At 44.8% G+C, this 21,277-nt stretch overlaps 1 protein-coding gene across 16 annotated transcripts in view; it reads right to left on the bottom strand.

Annotated features, from left to right (window-relative positions):
• The window catches only part of GRIP1 (glutamate receptor interacting protein 1), an 809,174-nt gene that overhangs the window by 36,014 nt on the left and 751,883 nt on the right, over nucleotides 1-21,277 (bottom strand). For 8 of the 16 annotated variants that reach the window (XM_075344840.1, XM_075344832.1, XM_075344833.1 and 5 more), the window contains 4 exons: nucleotides 10,652-10,838; nucleotides 7,557-7,702; nucleotides 5,676-5,756; nucleotides 1,684-1,780 (listed from right to left, as the gene is read on the bottom strand). In XM_075344840.1, the coding sequence (XP_075200955.1) occupies nucleotides 1,684-1,780; nucleotides 5,676-5,756; nucleotides 7,557-7,702; nucleotides 10,652-10,838 (511 nt within the window). The remainder of the gene's footprint in view (nucleotides 1-1,683; nucleotides 1,781-5,675; nucleotides 5,757-7,556; nucleotides 7,703-10,651; nucleotides 10,839-21,277) is intronic. The other 8 variants (XM_075344834.1, XM_075344835.1, XM_075344844.1 and 5 more) reach the window with 1 other exon arrangement.

Genomic DNA, 21,277 nt, shown 5'->3' with positions numbered 1-21,277 from the left:
GACTTCTGACATCTGGGTGAGATGGTTTTGGTTATATTTATATATTCTATATACAGGGGGTACGGAAAGTATTCCTACCCTTTAAATTTTTCACTCTTTCTTTCATTGCCACCATTTGGTAAATTCAAAAAAGTTAATTTTATTTCTCATTAATGTACACTCTGCACCCGATCTTAACAGAAAAAAAACAGAAATGTAGAATTTTTTGCAAATTTATTAAACAAAAAGTGAAATATCACATGGTCATAAGTATTCAGACCCTTTGCTCATACACTCATATTTAAATCCCATGCTGTCCATTTCCTTGTAATCCTCCTAGAGATGGTTCAACTCCTTCATTAGAGTCCAGTTCATCATCCAACCTGACGGAACTGGAAAGGATCTGCAAGGAAGAATGGCAGAGGATTCCCAAACCCAGGTGTGAAAAACTTGTTGCATCATTCCCAAGACGACTCATGGCTGTACTAGCTCAAAAGGGTGCTTCTACTCAATACTGAGCAAAAGGGTCTGAAAACCTATGACCATGTGATATTTCAGTTTTTCTTGTTTAATAAATTTGCAAAAATTTCTACATTTCTGATTTTTACTGTCAAGATGGGTTGCAGAATGGACATCAATGTCAATAAATGAACTTTTTGGAATTTACCAAATGGCTGCAATGAAACAAAGTGAAAAATTTAAAGGGGTCTGAATATTTTCCATACCCACTGTATAGCTATTATCTCACATGTCTTGTCAGTAACATGGAATGGATGATTTGGTAACAGACCACTGACAGCTGCATTTTGGACTTTTCAAGTCCTGATTTATTTTCTCCACCATTTCTGTGTTGACAACAGTTGTTGAGCACATATTCATCACTGTGGATTGTGTTTTGTACTTATGTAAATTCACCTATGTGACTATATGGGTAATTTTAACTAGTAACTCATTTCAATTTTAAGGTTTTTTTTTATATCTTTGGTGAATAAATCTGCTTTGTAGTTATTCTTTAATCCCCATTTGAAGTTTTCTGCTAATTAGATTTTGGTGCACAGGGTCCGGACAGTACACTGGGTCTTCTCCCTGTCTGTGATTCCTCGGCCCCTCCTTCTGCCTCCGGTCTGTGAAAGACAGGCCACTGCTGAGATTTCAAACAGAAACAGCAGGTCTTTCAAAAACTGGGGGCAGGCGGAGGGGCTGGGGAATCACAGATAGGGAGGAGAAGGCCCAGTGTACTGTCTGGCCCCTGTGCACTGAAATCTAATTAGTAGAAAACTTTCAATGGTGATTAATGAAGAAATCTGCTTTGTGGTGGTTCTCTAAAGGTACTGTATCACTGTAATCAGTATTACAGCGCCATTACGGCCATGTCTTTACTTTACATTACAATATTGTGCTGACAGGTTTTCTTTAAAAGAAGGGAAAATATCTGTACATCAGTCATTCAGACCATTTTCTTGGATTTTTGATTCACCAAAGTATAATAGGGAGCATCTCATACATTTGTTTTTTTTCTCTTATGTCTACTTAGTTTGACACTAAATATGTTATTAACAGTCTACAGTTTAACCACCTTGGTCACTGAGACCGACTATCAGGGTCACAATGTATATTACAAAGTGGAAGCATATTGTGCACTCTTCTACTGCTAAAAATCCCTCTATAAACCTTTTAGTGTTTATTCTGGAGCACAACACTCACCGGTGAGCGACGCTGCCTTTCTTTATATCTGAAATAACCAGAGGATCACCATTTTTCCTGCTAGAAGGAGCTGCAGGATAGAGCAAAACGCAAGGTGCTGATAAATAAAAAAACAATTTCATTTATAGAATAGGCTTTTTTTTTTTTTTACTTTTTATTAAGTTTCAAAGTACTATATATATATATATATATATATATATATATATATATACATACATATATACATACATATATACACACACACATACAGAGAGAGAGAGAGAACAATAGCAAAAAAATTAGACGGCAATATATCAACATCAACCCAAACAGTCCCTCCCCCCCACCATCTCTGCGTGTGTTTTGTTTTCTTTTTAAAAGATTTATTATTAACATTTTAGCACACAACATATCTGCTATGTGTCCTGCTATGTGTCCTAAAGAAGAAATAGGTGGCAGGAAGAGTCTTTTGACGTGAAAGGGGATAACTGCAGCTGGAAATTTTAATGAAATTAAAGCAGAGCCTCATGCTATAGTTCAATTCTCCAGCTTTTCTTTGCACTGCATATTGCAGGGGTCTGAGACACATCACCCTGGGGCTACATGTAGCCACGGATGCTGTCATCTGCGGCTCAAGAGGCACTGAGGATCCCAAGATATCTTTAGGACAGTAGAGAGCAGGCTGAAGCAGGAGTGCCCAGACCTCTTATTGACATCATAGTGGAGTAGTGTGCCAGTAGGGTGCCAGGGACCTATAAGAAGCAGACTCTAAAGGCCGGGGCCACACGGGGCACTAGTGCGATGCTCGCATGACACTCGGCTCGCGCTGGCAGCACAGCAGGAGCCAAGTGTCATGCGAGTGTCACTGCGAAAGAGGTCCGACTGTGCGAGTGGACCTCAGCTGCAGGGGGCGGGCCGGCATGGAGGAGGGGAGGGATTTATCTCCCTCTCTCCTCCGTAGCCTGCTAATGCGATTCTTGCTCTGCACGCGCGGTACACTGGTGTACCGCGAGTGCAGTGCGATTTTTTTCTCGCCCCATTCACTTGAATGGGTGCGAGAGAAAAGAGTCTCGCATTATAATCGCAGCATGCTGCGATTGTTTTCTCGGTCCGATTAGGGCTGAGAAAATAATTGCTCATGTGTGCTGACACACAGGCTAGAATTGGTCCGAGGGGAATGCGATGTTTTATCTCACTCCACTCGCACCGATTTTCTCGCTGTGTGGCTTAGGCCTAACAGGAGAAGTAGCAATCTAAAACTCACTAATCTAATATCCTGTATTACTGAAACATTGCAAGATATTAGATCAACAATCAGACAAGTAAAAGTTGCATATAGAGACTATGCAAACAAAAAAATAGTTAAAATGTAAATATAAGCAAAATAAAGCATGAAAAAATAATGTAAAAATATTTTGCCACTAAAACCCTGCTTTATATCAACACAAAAGTAAACAAAAAATACACATGTGGTATTGCCATAATCCCCAAAATAATCCAAAAACTATACAACCCATACGATGAACACCGTAAAAAAAATTGAAAAATTGAACGTCTTCATAATACTAACATACAAAAAAATAGAATAAAAAGTGATCAAAAGGGAAAACAATGGAATAAAAAGTGATCAAAAACATATAGGGAAGAAGAAAAAAAATGTTATTACTGAAAACTACATCACTTCCCGGACAAGGATCGCGGCTTGTAAACTACAAATATTTCTATGTGCGGCCCATATAACCCAGCCATGTTGGAGACTCCTGGTATATTGTATACAGTGGTAATGTTTTATGGATGCTCATAGTGTGGTCGTTGATATAGTTAGTAGTTTGATATAAAAGTAGTTATACTCATGTCCAAAACAAATGTGTACTTTCGCTTAAGTCATGGAGTCCAGATACCGGCATATGCTGGGTATATTAATAAAGCACTACAATAATCACATATGGTAGATAAAGCTGAAAGCTTCTCAGTATTTCTGGTCGGTAACGGGACTCCAAGCAGCTAATTGTAAAAAAGAACTAAAAATAACAGTATACAAATCATAAGGATACACTTCTATACCAACCTAAACACATATATAGCACTGAGATCAAATTAGGCTCCTGCCAAAAACAAATTTATCTATATGTTTAAAAACATGACATTAATGCCGAAAATCCGCTGTAAACATAAGCAAATGTTGTGATAGGAGCCACACTTGGCATATGTGAGTCTCTAATAACACAGAATACATCTGCGCTTGTCTGCCAAATGAAGAATCTGTTCGTCAAAATGACAGCCTCGATTTGTAACAACAAGCTGTTGTGCTACATATCCCCTCGCAGTAGAGGCCCAGTGACTTTAATGGCTTGTTAGCCATGCCAGCTTCCTGCGATGCCCACTGGGAACTAACCCGATAGCTCCTAACCTGACATTATCTCCCTTCCGTTAAGTGAAAAGGAGACAGCAGTAACTTAACTTAAACCTCTCCAACCTATATCTGTTTCCAGCAGCTGACCCCATCTCTATCCATTATTCATTAGTTCCTTATTATACACATACTGTGCTTTTAGCTATGCATTTGTAAGTAGTGTCCATTGTCTTTTATTAAGCAGTTTTATCATTTCAATCAATGACATCAATGCCATTACTCTCCCATATAAACATTTGTCTCTAGCTAATCTATGCAATGTGTCCGAGGCCCTTAGGGAATGTTCTGCCTCTATATAGGATAGTTAAACATCTATATTAATATATTAACATTTCCGCTAGGTATAAAAACAGCATTGACCCTTTTTATACTGAGCAGTAATAGTGATCGCCAAAGTGACATTTGCAGAATCTGTGCCCCCAGAGTCATATTTATAAGATGGTTTGTAGATAAGTATTAATGCAACATGGTGAAATAATATACATGTGAAAAGGCTCCTGAAGATCTTGCCACTTATGTTCAGCACTCTAATGTATTCTACATAGCATTTTACTGGTAATTGTTATAGCATATCTGCCTTTTCAGAATAAGCTGTCCAGTGTGTACATGAGGAATAACAGGATTACTGATCATTAATATATTATGTGTATTCTGAATTTGAACCAGTTTTCTCTTCTGCAGGCTCACTTCTAATTTTCAGTTCTCTCTAAGCTTGTGGGTGGAGACTAGCTGCTATGATGTCTCCTATACACAGTACTTAGAATCACAGGGATTACCGGTATCCATTTTTTTTAAAGCCAATGGAAGACCTTATGCAGCAGTACTGAGAAATGTGAATGTGAATCCAGCACTGAAGTGAAATACATTTCCTATAAGCTGGAGCATGATCTACCTGATCTGTGTTGAGTGCTCCTTACTAGAGTTGAGCGGATTGCAAATAATCCGGGTTCGGCGGATCCGCAGCGGGTTGACAAAGAAGTCCGGATCCGATCCGGACTCCGGCCCCATATATGTCAATGGGGATCGGAGAAAGAGAGAGAGAAAGAGAGAGAGAAAAAAACACCCCGAATCCGGATCGTGCAGCTGGATTCCCGGGTCCGGGTCAGACCCGGATCGGACGCTGAAACCGCGCGGATCCGGATTTTTACAGTTCGGGTCCGCTCAACACTACTCCTTACCCCTCCCCATAGACTTCAATATGCTGTGTAACCTGATATCTTATTGTCTTGGTATTCCTTCCATCTTGCTTTGATCAATATTCATTTAGGCTGGGATCTTTTCAGAGTGAATGATTAGTTCTGGAGATAGTGGGGTGGGAAAAGAAGACTCAAAAGTGGAGAAAGAATAGCTTCACAAAGGTTCATGAAATGACAATAACCACTAAACAAAAATGATGGAGTTTGTAAAATCAAGAACATAATTTGTGATTGACTGATTTCTAGTTATTGAATTAATGCTAGGTTTCATAAGCCTGAGATTATATTGAAAATAACTTATCAGCCTGCAATGATATTGAATTGCTGTGGAATAGACAAGTTATGTTGTATATAGAGATTGATTGGGAAGGTTACAATGTTACCTTATCAATGTATTTACTTACAGCTAATGGTGATGCCAAGTTCCACATTGTGTTTCTTTGGTAGTTTAACATGGAATGTCCCACTGCTGGGTATCACAGATTCTAGAGCAGAGGAAAAATAAAATATACGGTCAATGAGAAAATGTCACCGAGGTAGTACTTAGTATGGATAACTCTCTACCTCCCGGTGGTGGATAGAACAACTGTAGTTGTATTAATTCCATCAACATTCAAGAAAATGCAGCATACTTGCAGTATTGGGGACCGGAAGTGATTGGGCATGACCGCCTGGAGATAGTGGACGGAGCGGAGACAGTGGGTGGGAGCGCCCGGAGTTAGTGGGTGGGAGCAAACAGAGTGGGCACAAGTCCACATGATCATGGTGTGCTTTATAATAGACGCATGAATCTGGGGCTAAGACCACCAGGAAGTGAGGTGCAGGAAGGGGTGAAGCCCCCCCATTGCATAATTAAATTATTAATAATTAATTATGCAAGGGAGATTCACCCCCTCCCTCCTTGGGGTCCTACCCCCAGACCCCCACTTTTATTAGAAAGAACTCCATGACCAGTTGTACTTAAAAAAATTAATGTTTATTCCACTAAGCTGCAAAAGGAAATGCCAAGCCACTTAAGATGATCACACCCACCATATCTCTGCTCCCGCCCACTAATTCCGGGCACTCCTGCCCACTGTATCCGCTCTGCCCACTACTTTCAGGCAGTCACGTCCAGTCACTTCTGTTCCCTGATACTTTAAGTATGCCGAAAAAGCACCCTGGCCTGTACTGATGAAATGTGACTTGTTGGTTCTATGATTTAGGGATCACTGGCCTTCATGAGCTATATATACCCATAAATATGTTTGCTATGTCCACCTATACTTCCGTAATACTGAGCAGGCCAAAAGTCCAATTAAAGTTGCTAAGTGTACAAACCAACCCACTAAGCCTAAAGGCCCCGTCACACTAAGCAACATCGCTAGCAACATCGCTGCTAACGAACAACTTTTGTGACGTAGCAGCGATGTTGCTAGCGATGTTGCTGTGTGTGACATCCAGCAACAACCTGGCCCCTGCTGTGAGGTCGTTGGTTGTTGCTGAATGTCCTGGGCCATTTTTTAGTTGTTGCTGTCCCGCTGTGAAGCACAGATCGCTGTGTGTGACAGCGAGACAGCAACAACTAAATGTGCAGGCAGCAGGAGCCGGCTTCTGCGGAGGCTGGTAACCAATGTAAACATCGGGTAACCAAGAAGCCCTGTCCTTGGTTACCCGATATTTACCTTTGTTACCAGCCTCAGCCGCTCTCCCTGTCAGTGCTGGCTCCTGCTCTGTGCACATGTAGCTGCAGGACACATCGGGTTAATTAACCCGATGTGTGCTGTAGCTAGGAGAGCAAGGAGCCAGCGCTAAGCATTGTGCGCTGCTCCCTGCTCTGTGCACATGTAGCTGCAGCACACATCGGGTAATTAACCCAATGTGTGCTGTAACTAGGAGAGCAAGGAGCCAGCGCTCAGTGTGCGCTGCTCTCTGCACGTGTGGCTGGTCACTGGTTGCTGGTGAGCTCACCAGCAACTCGTGTAGCGACGCTCCAGCGATCCCTGCCAGGTCAGGTTGCTGGTGGGATCGCTGGAGCGTCGCAGTGTGACATCTCACCAGCAACCTCCTAGCAACTTACCAGCGATCCCTATCGTTGTTGGGATCGCTGGTAAGTTGCTTAGTGTGACTGGACCTTAACTTCATAGCAATCTGATGCCTTATCATTGCCTATCCTATGGCTTACGAATACTTCTACACTACGTATGCTGCTTAGAAAGCAATTACATAGTTTACTGCAGTCCCATAGGATACATTCAATTCTCATTTAACATAGTAATTTTTTAAGAGAAAGTGTCTCAACTAACCTGCTACATCAAATTCTATTTCCAGGGTGACTTTCCCAGCAATCGTTGCATCTCTTAGCAGTTGATTGGCCTCTTCGAAGGTGCTGTCCTCCGTCTGAACCCCATTTATCGCCATCACTCGATCTCCTACCTGTATGATTCCACATCTACAAGATCATATGATAAGATTATTAACAGAGGACTACACAATAGAGAATAGGTGAAATGTACAGTCTAGGCTGTAGTCTAGACAACAGGACCTACTGTGTTATTTTCCCTTGTAAAGAAAAAGAAAAAACACAGCCCCCCAATTCTGTATATAAAGCAATCTGTGAGTTTTGGATTCCTGTAAATTGTCCTTAAGAGGTAATTAATAATTCACATCTAGCATTTTCTTCGGATGTGATCACAGCTCACACATAGTGCTGACTGATGAACGTTCCCCAATGGCAGGGAGAATATTAGAGTCCTCAATATGGCAGCCCCTTTCAGTGCATGTTCTCTTTTGTAATTAATATAGCCTGAGGCCCCCCGATGGAAAAGCCTGCATGATAAAGCCTCTGGAACTTGTTAATCTTCTCATACCAGATCAAGAACATGATATTTTATTGTCAGGACAGAAATTTCATTATGTGCTGCACGCAGAGTGAATGATCCTGCATAATTTATTAGGAGCCAAGAAAAAGTATTACAAACAAAAAGCTTTGATAAATTTGCTGTCCGAAAAAACGAAAGAATGTTACTCAAATAGGAGAGAGAAAGGAAGCCGCTCTGTGCCCATTCACATAACCATTGGGGGAAAGCAAAGGCTCCAGTGAGCGGGAAAATAGCCTGGATGTTTGCAATAAAAGCATTCACACATGCCAATTTCACACTGCGGGCAACTTCAGACATAGCATGAATATTAATACTCCTGCCACATCTCCTCCGTGTATACACCTACACGTAAAGAGTAGGGCTTCTCTGGCTTTGAAGCAGTAGAGTGTGACACCCTGGGGACATGGAGATTTGACTTTTTGGGGAGATGCAAACTTCATGTTCTCCTACACAGCACTTAGATATTTATTAACATGAAGGAAATAGTTTACATAATAATACATGGCATATGATACAGAACTTATGTCAAGTAATGAATCTCGCAGACCTCATCTACTGTATCAAAATCGGAGCATAAAAAACTACTGGAGTTTCTGATTGCATATCTTTTTTTTCCCCCTTTTTCTTTAAATGCATAGGCTGGCAGAAAATAATGAAGAATACAGTGGACACTATCAAGGCATCACTAGTATGGCTCATTTATGGAGCAATGGAGAAAATGTACTAATATCGGTTGTGTTTTATTGGCCTAACACAGGCTGCGATGTACAGACTAGGCGTGGGTCTTCTGACCTGAAATGAACAGCCTCATGAGATTAAGGCTAGGTTCATGTAGCGTTTGCCACTACGTTCAGTGGCTCCGTTGGGGCTTACATCCGAATTTAGGTGTATATTCTGAAGGGACAATTGACTATAATAATGCAAGTGGGGTCACAGTGTTCACTGTGATGCATCATTTTCAGACACATATGCCTAATAGATGTGGGCATGGTTGACTACGGCTTGATACCTGCCTCAACTAGGCCTGTCCATATATTGTGGTTCATACTAAGACAGTGAAATAAGGATGTGTAAAACTATTGTGCTGCAGCAAAATGTACTACATTTATCAAGAGCAGTGCTCCTCTCGCTGGTCTTGAGGAGGGTTTGTTGAAGTCAGCTGCTGATTCAGGTGGTGCAGTCCATTTAAAAGGGAACCTGTCACCAGGTTTTTCCCTTTATAAGCTCCGGCCACCACCAGTTAGCCCTTATATACAGCATTCTAGCATACTGTATACAAGAGAGCCCAGGTTGCGCCGTATAACATAAAAAACAACTTTATTATACTCACCTAGGGGGAGTTGCTGCTCTCAGGTCCAGCGCCTCCTCCATCTTGTGCAGTTGCCATCCTCCTTTCGAGCTCCATGTGAATGACGCATCCTAAATCATCTACACAGAGGCCAGAATTGCGCTCATGCACATGTGCACTTCTCTCTGCCCTGCGGAGGGCAGATCAAAGTACTGTAGTGCGCATGCATTCCCAGCGCCTGTGCATTACAGTACTTTGCTCTGCCCTCAGCAGGGAAGATCAAAGTGCGCATGAGCAGGAGCGCAATGGAGGACTCTGTGTGGATGATGTAGAATGCGTTATCCACACAGGGCTGGGAAGGAGGACAGCGACTGCACCAGATAGAGGAGGTTCCGGACCAAAACCAGCGATGCCCCCAGATGAGTATAATACAAATCTTTTTTACATTGTGCAGAGTGGCCTGGGTACTTAAATACAGTATTCTGGAATGCTTTATATAACAGCTTACTGGTGGTGGCCGCAGATTATAAGGGAAAAACCTGGTGACAGGATCTCTTTAAAGAGAATCTGTCAGCAGGTTTTTGCTACATTAACTGAGAGCAGCATAATGTTGGGGTAGAGAACCTGATTCCAACAATGTATTACTTCGATTACTGACACAATCAGAATTTCTAGATTAAGACATCTATCTGAGCTGAGTGAACTTCCCCGCCCACACCAGGCTCTCTATAGAGATTAGATTATACATTGACAGTGAAGTGTCAATCAGAGGGGGGTGGGTGCCGGACTGCGGTGAGTGACATGGTAGTTTGAGCAATTAGAAGTCCTGCTGCTTACACAAACATAGCAAATAAACAAAAGATCAGACCTTGACAAGACAGGCATCTCAGAATTCCCTTTGCAGCATGCTGTCTTCAGCTTACATAGCAAAAACCTGCTGACAGATTCCCTTTAATGAATCATGAGCGTGTGACAAGTGGTGTGTGCCACACCAGAAATCTTACTCCACTTAGAGACTGTTAAGATCTCTAGAGTAAAGAATACCAAAGCTCATCATGAAGCTGTGGCATCTTATCCCATGAAAGCACCAAAAGTCGCAAAATCCAGTAATAGGTCTGTAGAATAAAGTATAATTTAGTTGTCTTCTTTAGGTTCCCTGAATAAAAAACAAGAGGAACCTAAAGAAGTTTAAAATAAACCATATTGACCACCCAAACTCTTTTTGGCTCACCTTTCAGCCGGACTGTCAACATCAACATAGGAAATTAAGGGTGGAGAAGACAAGGTCTCTGTGGCAAACACACTGCCTTGGAGTTGTATTCCAAATCCCACTATGGGGTCTGCAGTCAGTACCACTTCTGTACTTTCTGTGTGGACAACCTGTCCCGCTAAACCAACTGTACTGGATGCCAGGGACACTGCAATGACCAAAATCAGAAAAAAAAAACCCTTCAGGATATAACATTTCCTAGCCAGTAAGAAAAAAATAATTCTGATAAAAAAAACATTACTCCACACGAATAACATAATTATTTTATTCATACAAACAGATGGACAATGATGAGAATGTCTGTCAAAACGCCAGTGCTAGCTAGCAGTTGGTAATGCTTCAAAAAGAATATTGAATTATTTGCGGGGACAACTGTTCTCATAAAGGACTGTGCATTATGATGAACACATACTGATATATAGGGAAAGAGGACCCTGTCCATGAGGACGTTTCGTCTTACAGTTCTATATCTACCATTAGTGGCAGTAATGCAATGGATGGGGCATTCTGACACACAAAGGGTTCATTTAAAAAAATGTCCTTTTTTAGGGTATCCTAAAGCGGGCTTTACACGCTACGATATATCTAACGAGATGTCGGTGGGGTCACGTCGTAAGTGATGCACATCCGGCATAGTTAGTGATATCGTAGCATGTGACAGCTACGTGCGACGGTGAACGAGCAGAAATACCTTCTCGTTCATCGTTGACACGTCGCTCATTTTCAAAAATTCGAACGTCCGGTTGTTCCCGAGGCAGCACACATCGCTCCGTGTGACACCCCGGGAATGATGAACTGCAGCTTACCTGCGTCCCGCCGGCAATGCGGAAGGAAAGAGGTGGGCGGGATATTACGTCCCGCTCATCTCCGCCCCTCCACTTCTATTGGCCGGCTGCCGTGTGACGTCGCTGTGACGCCGAACGTACCTCCCCCTTCAGGAAGTGGATGTTCGCCGCCCACAGCGAGGTCATTTGGAAGGTAAGTACGTGTGACGGTGGGGTTACAGCATTGTGCGACACGGGCAAGAAATCGCCCGTGCCGCACAAATGATGGGGGCGGGTGCGATTGCACGAGAAATCGACACATGTAAAGCAGCCTTATTGCACATTTTTATAGAAATTTGATAGCAATAATTGTAATACAACCACAGATTCATTTTCAGTATCATCCTTACTAAAATGCACTGTATGCATGAATATATTGCTCTACTAATGGGGCTTTGAGGTCCATAGTTTATGAGGGTGATTAATAATGTGATATGCTGGAGAAATGTAGGAATTTAAAAGTGTCGTAATCTCATAGGATTTTCCTTTTTAGGTCTATAGTTCCTATAGATAAGTTGCCTGATATACCTGAATGAGAAATCATCCTCTGTCCACAGGAATAAATCAGTTATAGATTGTTATTTAACAAGTCGTATCATTTATTGTTTATCAGAAAACATTTCAGAACAAAAGAACGGCTGCTGTGAAAACGACACGTACGGTTTACTGAAATAGTCACGATGAAAAGTCAATTAGACAGGTAATAGCAACTAATTGAGAACATTGCTTCATGCTGTAAATGGAACTTGCTCAGTGTAAATAAAGTCATTTTCTTAACTGATTAGTCATTAATAATAATCACAGCGAGACTTTGTAAATGGAGAAAGGCTCTGTTAACACTGGCGTCATGGCAGCCATTTTCACTAGAATACTTATTCACTATTATACGCCCAGATTTATTAGCAAACCATGCTATTCTGGTAGTAAAAAAAGTCTCAAAGAGGACCCTTCACCAAATTTTTCATGTTAAAGTGAACACAGGATGTTACAATGCTGCAAAGTAAAGTAAAATATTTTTTAAATTTTTTTTTAATGCGCCTCTCTGTTGTGGTGATATTAGCAATCAAAGTGTTTGGGACATAAAGAGATAACCTTTGTTAAAGGGATCAAAGTTCATTTTAATCAATAGATTTTGGAATAATAATTTCCACAAATGGATGTGTTTAAAACAAATGTTCCAATGCCGAGATAATCTTATAAATGTGTCCTTGCTGTGTGCTGTGTAAAGGCCAAGTCTGACCGTACAGGGACATGGTCTGATCATAGCACATCTCCTGGGCTGGAAAAGAAGCAAAGGAGACTATAGAGATATCAAAGCAGAGCATTGGATCACAGCTCATTCTTTTTGTGAGGTAAAGCATTTCTGTGCTTTCTTTTTTAAATGTTTTACCTCAAAGAATGAATTATTTGTGATCCTGTGCTGTCATGTCTTTATACATTTTTTTTTTACTTCCTCCCCGGCCCAGGAGATGTGGTATAATCAGACCACGTCCCTGTACGGTCAAACATAGCCATTACACAGTACATAGTAGGTACAAATATAAGATTATCTCAGCACAGGAACATTGTTTTATACACATTAAGTAGAACTTATTATTCCAAGATCTAGCTTTGGGAAAACCCTTTGAAGTCCAAGTGGGGGCGTATACTTCTTCCTCCTGTATGATGCTGACCAATCATCAGAACAAACATGCCCCACTATAGATCAGAGGTTTCTCACTGTGTGATATGTAATCATACTTATATCTGCTGTGCTCACAATAGCTTATGTTTGTTCTTCAATCAGAGCAGGCTGTTCTTACACCTCATACAGGAGAAGTCTGTTATGGGCTACTCCTGCATGACACATACAATAACATCCTCTGGACAAGCAGTGTGTGGGAAGTGACAGCTAAGCAGAAGATAACTGTGCTATGAGAGGAGTAGAACTATAAGGCTATGTGCGCACTAGTGCGTTTTTCCCGCGGATTTACCCGCGGATTTGCCCCGGAAATTTCTTGAGAAATGTCTGCAATCTTTGTGCAGACATTTCCCATGAAATTCAATGAGAAAAAAAAAATAGTTGTGCGCACTGTGCGGATTTTTCTCAAGAAAATTTCTTGAGAAAATTTTCTCGAGAAACTTTCTTGAGAAAATGTGCATGTCCATTAATTTCCGCAGGTACCTGCGGTATTCCGGGGGTATTCCGCAGGTAGCAATGATGTGCGGTATACCACCGGAATAGCCGCGAATTACCTGCGGTAATGCTCATCGCTGCCTGCGGTTTTGCAGGAAGCGATGTCATTATGCCAGGAAGAGGAAGCGGAGCAGAGTAAACACAGACGTCGCACTCCCTGGACGCCGCACAGAAGCACTTCCGTGCGACCTCCAGGTGCCCGTGCAGTCTGTGTCCTGCTCCGGCCTCGCGGCTGCCTGCACTGCAGGGTGTCAGTGTCTGCCCGCAGCGTCAGCAGCCTGTCACACGGCAGCGCAGGCAGACACTGACATCCTGCAGTGCTGGGAGCCGCGGGGATGACGATCGCTGCTGTCAGGAGGTGAGATCATTACCTGCTGTGACGATCTCCTGCCTCCTGACGTCAGCGCTGTCACTGCTGTCTATGCCCGTCTCGCGAGCGGCCCGAGACTGTCACTAGCGGTGACGTCACGGGCTCTCGCGATACGTCTGACAACGCGGCGGGCATAGAAGTCAGTGACAGCACTGACGTCAGCAGTACAGGAGATGATCACAGAAGGTAATGATCTCATCTATGCTCCTGATGGCAGCGCTCGTCATCCCCTGCAGTGACCTGAGCTGACCTATTGATGTTAGCTCAGGTCACTGCATTGCTCTCCCAGCCAATGGGGAACATTCTGTTCTTCATTGACTGGGACAGCGACTATGGTATGGATCGCCGTGCCCCCCCCCCCTTATTGGATTACGCCGGACGTGGAATTGATTGTGCTCTTTTCAATAAATTGGTTAAAGAGGGAATGTTTTGGGGAGTGTTTTTTCAAATAAAACTTTTTTTGTTGTCTATTTTTTAATTATTACTGACTGGGTTGGTGATGTCGGGTATCTGATAGACGCCTGACCTCACCAACCCCAGGGCTTGATGCCAGGTGACATTACACATCTGGCATCAACCCCATATATTACCCCGTTTGCCAACGCACCAGGGCGCGGGATGAGCTGGGGCAAAGCGCCAGGATTGGCGCATCTAATGGATGCGCCACTTCTGGGGCGGCTGCGGCCTGCTATTTTTAGGCTGGGGAGTGTCCAATAACAGTGGACCTCCCTAGTCTGAGAATATCAGACCCCAGCTGTCCGCTTTACCTTGGCTGGTGATCCAATATGGGGGGGACCGCACGTTTTTTGTTTTAAATTATTTATATAATTTAAAATAACAGCGTGGGGTGCCCACTGTTTTGGATTATCAGCCAAGGTGAAGCTGCCAGCGGTGGTCTGCAGGCTGCAGCCGTCTGCTTTACCCTAGCTGGCTACAAAAAATGGGGGGACCTCACGTCGTTTTTTTTTAATTATTTATTTATTTTATGGCTAAATACAAGGCTAAGCACCCTTTAGTGCCACATGAAAGTCACTAAAGGGTGCCAGCTAAGGCTACTTTCACACATCCGGCTTGAGCTCTGCGGCTCAATCCGGCTGTGCAAGCTATGCAACGGATGCGGTGAAAACACCGCATCCTTTGCATACGTTTTTCCTGTGCTGCCAGTCCGGTTTTTGCGGCTTGCGGCATGCTACTGAGCATGCTTAGTGGCAAAAACCGCATGCGGCGGCCGGATGCGGTTATTGCCGCATCCGGCCGCCATAGGCATGCATTGAAAGATGCGCCGCATCGGCCGAATGCGGCGCGATGCGGTTTTTTTTTGCCGCACGAAAAAACGTGCCAGGCAACGTTCCATCCGGCCGCCGCATCGGCTAAATCTGCCGCATGCGGCAAAAACCGGACGGAACGCAAAGCCATGCGGCACAATGCGGCACTAATTAAAGTCTATGCAGGAAAATCGCAACCGGCAGCAAAAAAAAACGGTTGCGATTTTCCTGCAAAGTGCCGGATTGTGCCGCATAGCAAAAACCGGAGGTGTGAAAGTAGCCTTAGAAAATGCAGGAGAGTGGGACATTATATAGGTTTTTCTCATCTATCTATCTATCTATCTATCTATCCCTTTATCTATCTATCTATCCATCTATCCCTCTATCTATCTATCCATCTATCCCTCTATCTATCTATCCATCTATCCCTCTATCTATCCATCTATCCCTCTATCTATCTATTCATCTATTCATCTATCTATCTATCCATCCCTCTATCTATCTATCTATTCATCTATCTATCTATCTATCTATCTATCTATTCATCTATTCATCTATCTATCTATCCCTCTATCTATCTATCTATTCATCTATACATCTTTCCCTCTATCCATTATCTGTCTATCAATTATCTTTATTATTTATTGCAGGGACAAACCTGCGGTAAATCCGCGGTAAATCCGTGGCAAATCCGCGGCAAAACCGCATGCGGATTTGGTGCGGATTTTTCCGCAGGTCCGGAAATCTTTCACTGGCAGAAGTTTCTCAAGAAATTTTCTTGAGAAACTTCACATTTCTAGTGCGCACATAGCCTAAGGGTTTGTAATGTGACACAGCTAAACTCTGTGCTGCCCCTCCTTCCACAGGGAACTTAAGATATTAGCCATCTGTGCTTTCTAATTATGCTGGAGGCTAAACCAGTAGGTAAGGGCTGTCTGTCATACATCACACACATGAGAAACCTGCTCTAGGCTGTAGTGGGGGCATGTTCTTCATCTGCTGTGTTGCAGCTTACTTATGATTCGTCAGCATCATAGAGGGAAAACAAGTACACGATATTAGGTGAAAACGTCATTAGAATTATATGAGTTTTCCATTAGTTATTCAAAGGGGTTGTCCAGGCCGTAAATGTTGATAGCCGATTAGCTACCTCCACCTCTAGTTACACAACAGTTAGTTACAAAACACAACAGCTCTGTGCACAGTTTGGGGTCCATTCCTAGTTCCTGCAGCTTAGCTTCTATTGAAATGAAAGCAGATGGAATTCCATCACCTGATCCCTTTGTTCGTTTGTATGAGGGAGTCATGAGTGATAGCTGTCAGAGAAGAAAGCTTTCAGCCCACAGTTAATACACTTATTAACATTAATCCCTCTAATGTAGACACCTAAATGGAGTTCAACACTTTAATGTTTTCATGATCAGAATTGAACTATATTCAGTAATTAATGACTATGATGGCTGTAATGTGTAGAGGTTTTGCGCATGTGCAGTTTGGGTCAGGTCTATGAGTGGATATAAGTGGAGGTATAAAAAGAGCAAACAAAGAAGGGAACGATGCACTGCAAGGCAGCATTAAAAATTATGTTAGCTGTCATTCTGACATGCCCCGGACACAGATTTCACAAATAAACAGCCACGTGAGTGAAGAAAAAAAAAAGAGAATTTTGTTTACTTACCGTAAATTCTTTTTCTTATAGTTCCGTCATGGGAGACCCAGACCATGGGTGTATAGCTACTGCCTCCGGAGGACACACAAAGTTACTACACTCAAAACGTGTAGCTCCTCCCTCCCAGTATATACACCCCCTGCTAGCCAGTCCTAGCCAGTTTAGTGCAAAAGCTGAAGGAGGACATCCACCCACAAGAAGAGACAGAGTAAAAACCGGAAGAACCGGAACCTCTGTCTACAACAATAACAGCCGGTGAAGACACCGGAACAAGAAACCTGCCAACAGGCAATAGGGAGGGTGCTGGGTCTCCCATGACGGAACTATAAGAAAAAGAATTTACGGTAAGTAAACAAAATTCTCTTTTTCTTTATCGTTCCTATGGGAGACCCAGACCATGGGACGTTCCAAAGCAGTCCATGGGTGGGAATAACCAGACAACTGAGAAGCAGGCAAAACCTAACTTCACAAATGGGCGACAGACACCTGAAAGATGCGTCTGCCTAAGCCCGCGTCTGCCAAAGCATAAGCATGCCTTGGATAGAGCTTCGAAAAAAGTATGCAGACTAATTCGAGCTGCAGTCTGACAGACCTACTGAGCCGTAGCCTGGAGCCTGAAAGCCCAAAAGGCACCGACAGGTCTGATCAAATGTGCTCTGATCCCCGGCGGGGAAGACACTTGAGTACACTTGTTGGGCCTCGGAAATGGCCGACCTAAGCCAACGACCCAGGGTCGGCTTAGATGCCGAGAGACCGCTACGCTGACTAGCGGTCAGCACCAGAGAGAGGTGCACTGCCTAATAACGGCGGTGCAAGACACATAGATCCGGAGCGCCCGCACCAGATCCAGGATATGCAACGCTTTCTCAAACGATGAACAGGAGCCGGACAAAAGGAAGGCAGGAAAATTGCCCCGGATAAGGTGGAAGCAGTAACCACCTCAGGGAAAAAAGTCCGGAGTCGGACGGAGACCACCCTGTCTTGATGCAAAAGGCCAAGAAGGGGGTGACTCCGAGAGAGTACAGCTAGAACTCTCTGGCGGGAAATTATAGCCACTAGAAGACTACTTTCTGTGAAAGATGAAACAAAGAAACCTCCCTAAGAGGCGCAAAGGGGGGTTTCCGGGAAACGGGAGGACCGGATTAAGGTCCCAGGGCTCCATAGGCCGCAGGAAAGGCGGAATAATGTGAGATGCGCCCTGAAAGGAGCGCACCGGAGCCAGCCGGACGATACGCCGCTGGCACATACTGACAGAGCCGAGACCTGTCCCTTATGAGGGATAGTCCTAGCTGTAAACCGGACTGTGAAAGAGACAGGAGAGTCGGCAAGGCTAAAAAGGTCAAAGGACACTTTGAAGCTCGAGTCATAGCGGAGATGACTTCAGGAAGGATACCAGAAGTCGCCAAGATCCAGGACTCAAGATCTACGCCGTCAATCTGAGAATCCAGAATTCTGACGGAAAAAACGGACCCTTTTGAGAAAAGGTCATAACGGTCCGGAAGATGCCATGGCAATCCAACGGACAGAAGGAGCAGGTCAGGGTACCAAGCCTGCCTGGGTCAGTCTGGAGAATGAGAATGACCCGACGGCCCCCTTAACTGATCTTGCGCAGGACTCTGGGCAAGAGGTAGAGACGAAGCTGGGATCAAACATGAACCAGTGTGCCTACCGCAAAACCTGAGGATTGTGGACCACGGTTGGACAGCTGAAATAGTCTGCCTCGCAGTTTTCACATCTAGGATGTGGGCTGCGGATATGATGGACTAGGAGTCCCTTGTCCACTGAAGAATGATGAGCCGCCAAGATTGCCAGACGGCTGAATGTCCCGCCCTGGAAGTTGATGTAGGAAAACGCTGTCACGTTGTCCGACTGGACTCGATGTGCCTAGCCGCCAACAGATGGTGAAGGCTTAGAGAGCTAGAGATACAGCTCTGATTTCCAGCACATTGAACCAGAGGGCTGAATCGGACAGAGTCCAAGCGTCCTGTGCTCCACGGTGGAGATATACTGCTCCCAAGGCGGAAAGACCAGCACCCTGGTGAGGATCACCCGGGACGGGGCTAGGAAGGAGCATCCCTGAGACAGAGTGGCCGAAATCACCACTGCAACGAGCCCCTGGTCAGTGGCGAAGCCACCACTCCGAGAAGGAGGGAGGTCGCGTGTACAGCGGAAACCCTCCAGTCTCAGAGGACGCAGGAGAAACTGGGCAAGGAATCGCTTCCAATGACGCCACCGTCTGACCAGCACCTTATTTGGTGTCTGATAGAACGATGTCGACCCGGAGGGACTACTGATCGACTAAGAGCAGCTTCACAAGTGCCGACAGAGTCTCGAATTGCGTCCCTGAAAACCTCTGGTGCGAAGTCAGAGTGGACCTGGACAGAATGACAAGCCACCCGAATAGATTAGAGTGGCGAGAGTAAGCGAAGTACTCTACTAAGAGTCTGCGCTGGATGAAACCCCGAGAAGAAAACTGTCCAGGGCAAACGATCACTGCCAACCCCTAGGGGTGCAGGACCCTAATCACAGTAGCCCCAAGGAGAATACTCGAGGGGCCGTGGCTAACCCAAAGGGAAGAGCCACGAATTGGACCACTCCGATGGCAAAACGTAGTCAACGCTGGTGTGAAACTGCGATTGATCCTTGCCGAAAGGCATCCCTGATGCCGATGGCTGCTAGGGAATCTCCTTGGGTTCTTGATTGATCCGGTGAAAAACACACGGAACAAGACCGAGACTCCATGTGAAAACGTCACACCTGACCATGCTTGAAAAGCTAAAGATCCAGGTCGGAAGGCACCGCCCTCTTCGGGGACTAGAAATAGAAGTAAGCAAAAATCTCAGAACCGTTCCCAGTCGGGAACCGGAACAATTACTCCGTTGGCCTGCAAGAAATGCCACGGCCTGTGAGAAGGCGGCGGCCTGGAGCCGGGAGGAGTTGACAGAAAAAATCTGTTTGGCGGGTGGACAGAATTCCATCCTGTAGCCATGGGAGATATAAACTCGCCCCCACTGAACGGAGACGTGGTAGAACCATACGTCGCCAAGTGGAGAGAGCCTGCCACCGACCAAGGAGGTGGTTGGCGTGGCCAGATAGCTCGGAGGAAGCTGACTCCGAGGTAGCATCTCCTGTGGTCTTCTGAAGACGCAGCTTCAAGCCATTTGGTTCTATGAACTAAGGCCGAGCCAGAGGACGATCAGAAGGAGGAACGGAAACCACCGAAACCTCAACTGATTCCTGCCCTGGTTTAGGTTTGTGGCAAGGAAGAACTCTCGTCGCCGAGAGCTTCCTAAATTTCACCTAGTTGGTTCCGAAGAGACTGGTCCCACCAAAAGGGAGCCCAGCAAGGAACCTCTATAGAGGCATCTGCCTTCCATTGCCGAAGCCACACCTGCGGATAGCGAGGAAAGTAGCCAAAACCACCGCTGTGCGGTGTCCAGCATGGCAGACTTGGCAGAGGATGGAAAGACTGAAGTCTGGAAGTTCAGGCAACCGTCTTGGGCATAGAGTCCCTGTGAGGGAATGCATCTCCTCTGAGGAGCCATCAGCCACTGACATAACGGTCCGGGCTGAGCCACCTGAGGTGAATGAGCCCACCTCTTGACCATCATTGGTGGACGGGGGAAACCCAGTCCTCAGAATCACGCTTCATGGGAAGCGACTGTCAGAACGGACCCTGGGCTGGTTACAGGGGCCTGAAAACTGGCGTGGTTAAGGAACACACGTTGTGTTCACCTAGATAAGGTAACTCCGGCGGATTGAGGTCCAGTACAAAGTTAATGTACCGTGGGATCCTTATAGAGGTGCCGTCAGCCACTGATACAACTATCCGGGCTGAAAGTCTGGACACCGGAGTGGCCACGCTTGGCGAATGAGTACACTCCTTGACCACCTCTGATGGGAGGGGGAGACAGGCAGCAGAACCCCGCTGTGGGATCTGCAGGACAGGCTGCGGGCTTGGACGCAGCGGGTTGAAAACTGGAGTGGTTAAGGAACACACTCTTCGTCTTGTTAAAGGTATACTGATGCCTTTTTGCCAGCGGGGAATACTCCCCTGATACAGGCGGCTGGAGGTCCAATATAATGGACTCTAATCATTCGCATCCCCGTCATCTACGGACGGATTAAAGTACGTAAAGCAGCGTCCGAGCCCCTGATAGAGACATCCTCCTCGTCCAGTGGGTCAGCTCGTATCGGAGCTGCGGGACGGGGAGGACAGGGGACCCTGCGTCTCCCTGTCAGGAGGACGGGGTCTGTGAGCTTTGCTGAGCAAGCAAAAAACG

Source organism: Anomaloglossus baeobatrachus, chromosome 4 (genome assembly GCF_048569485.1).
Source record: "Anomaloglossus baeobatrachus isolate aAnoBae1 chromosome 4, aAnoBae1.hap1, whole genome shotgun sequence".
NCBI lineage: Eukaryota > Metazoa > Chordata > Amphibia > Anura > Aromobatidae > Anomaloglossus > Anomaloglossus baeobatrachus.
The sequence above is the reverse complement of the archived record's forward strand: the minus strand, read 5'-3'. Positions and strand labels throughout refer to the sequence as shown.